The following is a 10,067-nucleotide window of genomic DNA, read 5'->3' on the forward strand; positions in this document are numbered from 1 at the left end:
TATGGAAAAAAAAAGAGATACTAAACCAAGAAATTAGACACTTTGATCACCATGAACATGATCAGTCATACGAAGCCAATCATCTCTGCATTTTGGTCAGTTCTAATTAAGTGGATACATACAATGGTGCTTGAAAAGTGCAATTCTTCCTCTAGAACCATGTAAATTGCTCATACCTCTCCAAAGCCACCTTTTCCAAGAACTCTAAATTCATAAAAGTATTTGTGAGTGATCGGTTGCCTCTCAAAAGCTTTCCACTGGAGGAATCGATCATAGAAGACGCTGTTCTGGTAGTCCTGAAATGGTGCCTCCTTCAGGTAATTAGTTACCTCCTCCTTAGCTTGCTGAAGCAATGATGGCTGCTCACTGGCCTGTGCCTGCTGGATTTTTTTACAAAGATCTGCACTCGAAAAAGGCATTTTACCCTCAGCATCATCTTTGAACCTTTTGCTAATCAAGGTCTGTAATAATTGATCCTTGGCCGAGCCCTCTTCCAGTTCCCAGTCAGTAATTTCCTCCAGAAAATTATGCGCCTGCAGATACTCAGGCACTGAGGCTAGGTAGTCTTTGAATAGTTTCCGGCCAATTGGTTGATCTACACAGATACTTTGATAGTCCAGGGGAATGGAGTCTTTTATTTCATTGCGACAAGTGTCTTTAGGAGGTAACGACAAACTTTTTCGCCTCTTTTGCATTTCTTTCACATCTCCCTCACTACTTTTTCTAGCCTGTAAGTAGGCTGTGTTAGCGATCAGATTATCTAGTCCTCCCATGTCACACATGGCTGCTTCGGAGAGTTAGCTACACGCCACCCGCAGGAACCAGGGTCACAGGACCAATGACTTCTCCTCTCTGCGCTCTTGTGGCTCCCTTTCCTCTCTGCAGAGGAAATGTGACAGAGCGTCCAGCTGCCGGAGTTAGCATTAAATACCACTAAGGGATTTTCATTAAGACCCTTTGCCTGTACCATTTGTGGAAAGTGACTGGTAAGAGGTTTCTCTGTTGTAAGGAGCTTTCGGCATGCTATGTATAGCTGCTGATTACATACAGCAAGGAGTGTCACAATAGGCAGAGGGGCATTAGCACATGTACGAGGGAAGAAGTTGTGAAATGGAGTATAAGAAATTACATAATCTTTTACACCTTATACACGGTGCACTTCTTGTTCTTCTTTTATGTATTTTTTTATATTTCGGTAATTAGATCAAACTTAGACAAGCAGTCGGAGGACTGACAGCTTTCTAGAAACAAAACAAAAAATAGAAACTAATCCTATTTGGGAAAAGTAGAGAAATATAAGATCTTTCCTTAATTGTAGATGATTTATGAATGAAACACAGAACAAAAAATGTGCAAGTAAATTTGTCTCAAAGCCACATACTCAAGAAAACAGAATAAAACAAAACTGTCCATCTCCAAATAAAACATTACAAGTGTGAACAGCTGGCAGGATATTGGAGGTGTAGACAGCCTCCTATTCTGACACTGCCCTCCTCCTATCAGTTCAAGGGTGTTTTTTTTAATTAGTGCCGGATCCTAACTGCCCATATACCAGTTATTTATAGATTTTTACTCTAGGAGAGGTATGAAATTAGCATGGGTCCTATCAAAGAAAGATTACCTTGCCGTGGTTGATGGGCACACATGAATTGGACTAAGTACCTTCAGTGAGAGGAAAATGAGGCGTGTGTCTTAAAATCCGAATGCACCTTACCGGGAGGTGGTGTAGAGGGGTCGCAGGAGGAGAGCACTGTGCTGGGGCCTGTGAGGCAGGGGCATCCTATAAATGTCGTTGGTGTGTGATTCAAATAATGACGCCCGGAGGCAGCACGTGTGCAGATGGAGCCCTCGGTGCAAGATCTCATCTGGGCACGCACTGCCTCCGGTTCATTGATCTCCCAGCAGCAGACTTAAGGAAAATGGCACCCGGAGGTGTCGTGTGCGCAGATAAAATATTGGCTTGTCATTGAGCCAATAGCTCAATCTGCTCACGTGCCGTCTGTGGGCACCATTTCTTTGAAGCCCACACCGCCGACAGTTTTTGGAAGTTAGGAAGTTGATTACCTCACAGCCAAACCTTGCCAAACCCCCCTGGTACTAAACCACTGGATTGTAAGACGACCCCATTTTTTTTCCACCTTTTTTTTTTCTCTAAATTTGGGGTGCATCTTATAAAACGAAAAATACAGTATATTCTATACAGCATTAATGCAGTGTAAATTTCATATATTCCATATTTGCATATGTCTTAGCACTTACAGAGCCTATTGTTTTAGGTTTCGCATATTTAAGAAAATTAGCTTCAAAAGCAAATTGTGACTTTTAACACAACGTTGGGTAAAAATACAGAACAGTGTAATCAAAACTCCTCCATTATCTGAGTACAGTGGCAAGTTCCAGAGAGAGTTATGCCATATGCAATAGAATATGAGCGTGTATATACATGCTCAAAAAAATAAAAGGAACACTAAAATACCACATGCTAGATCTCAATGAAAGAAATATTCCAGATGCAAATCTTTATTCATTACATAGTGGAATGGGTTGAGAACAATAAAAGATCAAAGTGGTCAGTGTAAATCAATATTAATAGCCCATGGAGGTCTGGATTTGGAATGATACTCAAAATCAAATTACAGGCTGACCAATTTCAATGAAAATGCCTCAAGACAAGGAAATGAGGCTCAGTAGTGTGTGTGCCCTCCATATGCCTGCATGACCTCCCTACAATGCCTGGGCATGCTCCTGATTATGTGCCGGATGTTCTCCTAAGAGATCCCATCAAATCTGCATTAAAGCATCAGTCAACTCCTGGACAGTCTTGGTTCAATGTGGGGTTGGTGGATGGAACGAGACATTATGTCCCAGATGTGCTTGATTGGATTCAGGTCTGGGGGAACGGGCAGGCCAGTCGATAGCATCAATGTCTTCATCATGTAGGAACTGCTGACACACTTGAACCACATGAGGCCTAGCATTTTCATGCATCAGAAGAACCCAAAGGCCCTGCTGGAGGTTAATTTGCAGGTTCTGGCACTGCTCTCCCTTTTCCTTCTTGCACAAAAGAAGACTTAGCGGTCCAGCACCTGGGTTGTTGGCCTCCTACAGCCCCCTCAACATCTCCTGGTATCTGCTCCATGCACTGGACACGGTGCTGACAGACACAGCTCGCATTGATTTGCCATCCTGGATGAACTGCACTACCTGAGCAATATCTGTGTGTTGTTCACCACCACATGCTACCTCTAGGTGTGAGAGCAATGACAAGATACAAAAGTGACCAAACAACGGTCAAAAAGGATGAGAACACAGAAATGGTCTGTGGTCGCCACCTGCAGAACCGCTCCTTTATAGGGGGTGTCTTGCTAATTGCCTATCAATTCTACCTGCTTTTTGTCCATTAGCATAACAGGAAAAATTGATTCAAAAATTTATTCACAATCAGTGTTGCTTCATAACTGGACAGACTGATTTCACAGAAATGGGATTGACTTGGAGTTACATTGTGTTGTTGAAGTATTCCCATTTTCTGGGGCGGTGCATATAAATACACTGGAGATCAAAATTAGAGAACAGCACACAATTTACTAAATGTTAAGGTTATGGAGTAGTCCTATTTGAGTAAAATAGCAGTATTTTAAGTTTATTTCATAAACTGAAATTTATTTTTAAGCACATAATAAAAATGTAAATGAGATAAATGAAAAAGAAGGCTGAGCAATATTAGAGAACACTTTCAGATACCTGCAAGTTATTGGTATCAATTTGGCACCTGGTAATTATCTGACAAACCCTATTTAAGTGGCAGCCTAAGGCTGGTTTCACATCAGCGGTATTCTGCCGCACTCCCAGATCCGGCACAGGGGCAGTACAGTACAATACAGTTCACAGACAGTGTGGCAAGCCCCGTCACATGCTCTGGTCACATGACCGCATGTGCCCGGAGCTTGCCAGTGAACTGTATTGTACTGTACTGCCCTTGTGCCGGATCTTGGAGTGCGACAGGAAAACGCTGATCTGAAACCAGTCTAACTTTTCAGTTTGCACTAACTTTTTACAAACGGTGTGCCACTCCAAACTAAAACCCTCCAGCAGCAGGTTGTCCAGATGAAGGCCAAAACAGCCATAACAAGAGACATTAGTGGCTCCAATCTATGATTTCAAGACTATTGCATCTATACAACACCACAGTCTTTCAAGTTCCTCAAGAAGGCTGTTCAGCACTGAACAGGGTAAGGATCTGTCTCGTCATACAGTGTCACAACATTTAAGAGCATTTGGACTGAAAGCTCACTCTGCAGTGACCAAACCTCTCATTCGCAGAAAGCATCAAAAGGCTAGATTCACCTTTGAGAAGGAGCATGTTGTGTGGACAGAGGAGAAGTGGTCCACAGTTTCTTTTTAATGATGAAAGCAAGTTTCATTGATTTGGGTCTGATGGGAAACATTATGTTCATCGACAAACTAGGTAAAGACTGACCCCCAAAGTGTGTTAAGAAGTCAGTGAAAGGTGGTGGAGGAAGTGTCATGGTTTGGGGAATGTTTTCTGCAGCAGGAGTTGGACCTCTCAGACAGCTACATGGCAGAGTGAATGCAAGTGTGTATCAGAATCTTCAACAACATGTGGTTCCTTATTTGCGTATATCACTCCATCAGCCGGCAATTTTCATGCAGGACGATGCCCCCTGTCACACAGCAAAACAGGTAAAGCAGTTCCTTGACACAGAAATCATTGAATCAATGAAATGGCCAGCTCAGAGTCCTGATCTAAACCCAATAGAAAACCTCTGGAAAATCCATAGTGACAAAGTGATGGCCAAGAAACCCACAACAGTCAAAGAACTGTGGAAGAGACTGGAAGAAGAGTGGACAAAAATCACACCAGAGCAGTGTGAGAGACTAGTGACCTCTGGCCACAGATGTGCTGAAGACATTTAAAGCAAAGGCCTGTACACGTCCTACTGATTGGTCACTGTTGTTACCTTCAGAAAATATAGTTATAATCTTTCTCTGTGCTACAGTCATTGTTGTTCTCTAATTATGATCATCACATTTTGGGCAAAATAAAAAAGTTTAATGTTGATAAACTTTGGATCTTTTGTAAAACACTGTTCTAGTGGCATGGTGCACCCCTTACAAAAAAACCTTCCACTGTTGATCAATGTAGATTACAATATTGCAGAAAAAAAGCAAGTGATCAGACATTGTCCTCTAATTTTGATCTCCAGTGTGTATATGCGTATATATATATGTATGATAAAACATTTGTCTGTTCAGCATATGTATCCAATGCTACACTCGGACACTTTTAGACAAAATAGAGCCATGGGCAAGAACTAAAAGTGGGATTCCAAATGCTGACATATTGCACCATCACATAGAAACATTTAGATTGCATTTATACAAGCGGATTTCATGCTTTTAAAACAAGCGCAATTGACTACATTGAAGACCCTCGGCAAGTGTTTACCGGCCTCTTTACACTGGCTGACGAAGAGTGATGGAGGTAGATCATTCTGTCCCACGGCAGTATCATTTTATCGGCAGCACATCTGTTTACACCACTTGATGTGCTGCCAAATACAATTTTTGTTCTTGCAAAAACAATCCAATCCCCCAATGAATGCGCTTCATGCTACTCGGTCATTGGTCGATTGCTAACAATTTTACACCTATGAATACACCTGAATGCTTGTCTGCCCTACAAACACATTCATTGACACTTCAATTTTTTATTTTCTTTTCTGCAATTTACTTAAAGGGTAAAATAATTTTATATTGACAGATTGGACTTTTATGAATACTAAATGTGTTTTCATTATTTTTGAACTAAGAAAAGGAGACGATACAAGCAGGTATCGGCTGTGTAATACAGCCGGCTTCTAGCCTTAAAAAGCACAAAGTCCCTAACTTTTTCAATATAAGACCTCATTTCCAATTTAGTATCACATGAGTATTTCTCATTTATTATTGACAAAACCAGAAGATGAACCATGTAAAAGTTAGAGAAAATATAATATGGAAAGTTTCACCAGGTCTCTTTCTTAAATCTACTGCTGAATTTGGCTTTAAACAATAAATTAAAACAATTTGATCATATACTTAGGTCTGAATGATATCCAGTCCATATTACCACCAATGCTTGTCTATGGAGATGACATGACTGTGCTTGATTTTAAAACAGCAGTAATGTTGACAAATTAGCCCAACTTTACAAGGTCTAATGGATGATACTGTGGGTTTCGTCATTGGAATTGGCCCAGAATATTCAGACATAATGAAGATATTAAAATGGGTTCAGTTAAATCAGGCTTGATGCTGACAGTCTAATCTCAAAGTATTCACCAAATTAGCACCATTTCTAATCAGATAAAGGCTTCCGCTGGCCATGTTTTCAGGTCAATTTGTAGATTTAGCAAAATACTACTTATTGTACATGTAAAGGGATTGTCTCATCAGCAAAGTACATTTTACTCTATATATATATATATATATATATATATATATATATATATATAAAATTACACACACACATTATATATATATATACACACATACACATATACACACATATACATATATACACACACGCTAGCTGTACTACCCGGCTTCACCCGGGTTACTAATTGTTAACAACATAGAATGTATTAACAAAAATTTATTATGCACACAAACACCACAAAACAAATAGAAATGTAATTATCAAAAGGCAAAAACTAAGCTAATAGAAGCATTTCACAACATATATTTCAACACCACAGATATTCCACACAGATTTAACTAAATTGGCCAAGTAATGTGCCCCATCTGTCTCTTTCCCCATCTGTCTCCCCGTCTCTTTGTCTGTGTCTTTTCCTGTCTCTATTTCTCTGTCTCTTTCCAGGTCTGTCTCTGTCTGTCTCCCCACCAACATCTTATTACCTCACATATAAGCTTCTTATACTAGGAATGTCTTTTGTTCCTATAGCAACCAATCACAACTCCTACTAATAACCTGTAGTTCCAGGCTCCATTTACCTAAATGGAGGCATGTTTTTTTTTTTTGAGAGTAACTAAAGCGCAGGGTTAAATTTTACTGTCAAAACATAGTCTACTACGTTCCCTGGGTCACATGAGGTGTCTGCAAAATTTTGTGATTGTAAATGCGACGGCGCGGATACACTTTTCGTTTCACTTTTTCCCCACTGTGTAGATGGGTGCAAAATTTATTGGTAAATTGGAATGCGTGAGGTTAAAATTTCACCTCACAACATAGCCTATGACGCTCTCTGGGTCCAAATGTGTGCGTGTGCAAAATTTTGTGGCTGTAGCTGCGACGGTGCAGATGCCAATGATATTTATTACACACACAAAGTTCTGCATGTACTACAATTGTTTTTTTTACCACATTGGATGTGGTAAAAAAAAACAACATTTCTGAGTTCAGATAATCTTATCAATGTGCCCCTGCCATGTACTGTGTAATGGTTGTGTCTGACTGTACAGGAACATGGTCTGAACATTGCTCCCCTGGCCAAGAGATGTGATTACAAAGAGTATTCTAGCAGGAAAGTATGAGATTACAGCTGATTCTTTATAGGAGGTAAAAAAAAAAAATTCTTGTGAGGTAAAACCTTGTTTTTAAAACAAGCAGGGTAATGTTTTACCTCACAGAAAGAAATCAGCTTTGATCCCATACTGTAATGTCTGTATCATTTTTTTGCTACCCCCCGCCCAGAAGATGTGCAATGATTAGACCATGTCCCTGTACGGTCAGACATACACGTTATATATTTACTATGTAAGATTAAAAAAAAAAAAAAAATTGTTTTGAGCTAAACACATTAATTGTTGAAATTCTTTTTTAGAAGATCTGTTTGTTCAAAATATACTTTTTCATGGACCAAGCCCTATAAATAACCATTCATACCAAGTACAAAGGCGCGGTGTACCCTTGGCGTAGACTAAGGCTATGTGCGCACGCTGCTTTTTTTTTTTTTTTTTTAACCACAAAGATACAGCGTTTTTATCCTGTGGGGACCACAAAAAAATGCAGCATTTTTATCTTTGTGGTGATTACTAGGAGCAGCGTTTTTGGCTTAAAAAAAAAACCTCACAGGAGCCCTCCACCTGTCAGGCCTCTACTGAAGTGAGCCGCGGGATTAGCGATGACGTCACTCAGGTGATGTGAGGTAACACAGCACATCACTTGTCTGAAGTCACCACTGATCTCGTGGCTCTCTTCAGCGCCAGCCTGATTTGCAGTAACAGGTGGATGAGTCCAGTCAGGTGATGTGCGTTGATAGGTGGAGGACTCCAGCTATTACCGCAAATCCGGCCGAGACTAAAGTGAGCTGCAAGATCAGCAGTGACTTCAGTCAGGTGATGTGCGGTGACAGCTGAAGTCACCGCTGATTCCGCACAGCTCACTTCACTTGCAACCTGACCCTCACAGCGAACAATCATGTTCTATGGCCGCTCTCTGGGATTGTCAGATGTAGCAGAGCTGGATGCGTCGTGGGACCTCGTGTGGATTACGTTGGACCTGGAGGGGTGTTTGAGTTTAATAAAGTGGTGAAAGAGGGGGCTTTTTTTGTTTTATTTCAAATAAAGGAATTTTTGAGTGATTGTGTTTATTTACTTTCACTTACAGCTTAGTGATGAGGGGGTGTCTCAGACGCCTGCCATCACTAAGCTAGGACTTAGTGGCAGCTATTGGCAGCTGCCATTAACTCCACCAATTGCCACAGCACCAGGGCAATCGTGATGATCCTGGAAAAGTCCCGGGACTGTCGCATCTAATGGATGTGGCAAGTCTGGGCGGCTGCTGGTTGACATTTTTAGGCTTGCGGGGCTCCCAATAATGTGGTTCTCCCCAGCCTGAGAATACCAGCCCCCAGTTGTGAGACTTTATCTTAACTGGTTATCAAAATTTTTTTTTGGGGGAGAGAGAGAGAGAGAGAGAGACAAAACTTTTTTTTTTTTTATTTATTTAATTTACTGTACAATAGAGACCTGGCCACCAGCATCTGTGATTGGCTGTAGTCAGACAGCTGTCACTCAGCGTGGGGGCGGGTCTGCTTGCAACCAATCACAGACACCGGTGAGCGGGGAAGGAGTGAGTATGTTATGATCCTAAGCGGCCGGCTCCGAAAGATGAAATAGCTGCCACGGCAACAGTGTGACAGCCGCCTGGTGATCGGTGAGTATGAAGCGCTTGCTCCTACCCCTTTGCGCCCGATTCTGGTTCCCATAGACTTTATATGGGGAGCAGTATCTGGCCAAATAAAAGCGATCAATCCCCGCCGACCTGGAGTCTAGTCAGAAAAACGCATGTAAAACAACTTGCGTTTTTCATTCCAGTTTTCCACATCTCATTGAACTCAATGGGTGAAAAACGCCAAAAGAATTGACATGCTGCATCTTTGTGGTCACCACAGACAGCAAAAAAAAAAAACAAAAAAAAAAAAACAAAAAAACCCCAAAAAAATATGCAATGTGCGGACAGCAAAAATGAAATCTCAGACTTTGCTGGGGAAGAAAATTCATGCAGTTGAGACCAAAACTGCACCCAAAAAAACACGCAAAAACGAGGCAAAAAACGCAGCGTGCGTGTACAGCCTTACAGTATAGTGCACTTTGGTGGAAAGTAAGTAGGTAGCGATCTCTGCCTGTCTTCCGTAAAGTCAGATCTGTCAATCAAGGAAGAGTAAGGCAGAGAGTTAAGCCCGCTTTACACGCTGCAATATATCTTACAATGTGTCGGCGGGGTCACGTCATAAGTGACGCACATCCGGCACCGTAAGTTACATTGTAGTATGTGACAGGTACGTGCGATTGAATGGTAAAACGTTCATCGCATGCACGTTGTTTAATTCCTAAAAATTGAACGTCAGATTGTTCATTGTACGCGGGGTAGCACACATCGCAGTGTGTGACACCCCGGGAACGATGAACAGATCTTACCTATGTCCTGCGGCTCTCGCCAGCAATGCGGAAGGAAGGAGGTGGGCAGGATGTTTACGTCCCGCTCAGCTCCGCCCCTCCGCTTCTATTGGCTGGCTGCTGCGTGACGTCGATGTGACGCC

The 10,067-nt window shown here is 41.6% G+C and overlaps 1 protein-coding gene across 1 annotated transcript in view; it reads right to left on the reverse strand.

Moving 5' to 3' along the window:
• Positions 1-782, reverse strand: part of GRK7 (G protein-coupled receptor kinase 7) — a 60,799-nt gene extending 60,017 nt beyond the window's left edge. The window contains exon 1 of the mRNA XM_075338699.1: positions 177-782. Coding sequence (XP_075194814.1) covers positions 177-782 — 606 coding nt within the window. The remainder of the gene's footprint in view (positions 1-176) is intronic.
• Between the last annotated feature and the right edge of the window lie 9,285 nt (positions 783-10,067).

The sequence above is a fragment of the Anomaloglossus baeobatrachus genome, chromosome 3 (assembly GCF_048569485.1).
Source record: "Anomaloglossus baeobatrachus isolate aAnoBae1 chromosome 3, aAnoBae1.hap1, whole genome shotgun sequence".
Lineage (NCBI taxonomy): Eukaryota > Metazoa > Chordata > Amphibia > Anura > Aromobatidae > Anomaloglossus > Anomaloglossus baeobatrachus.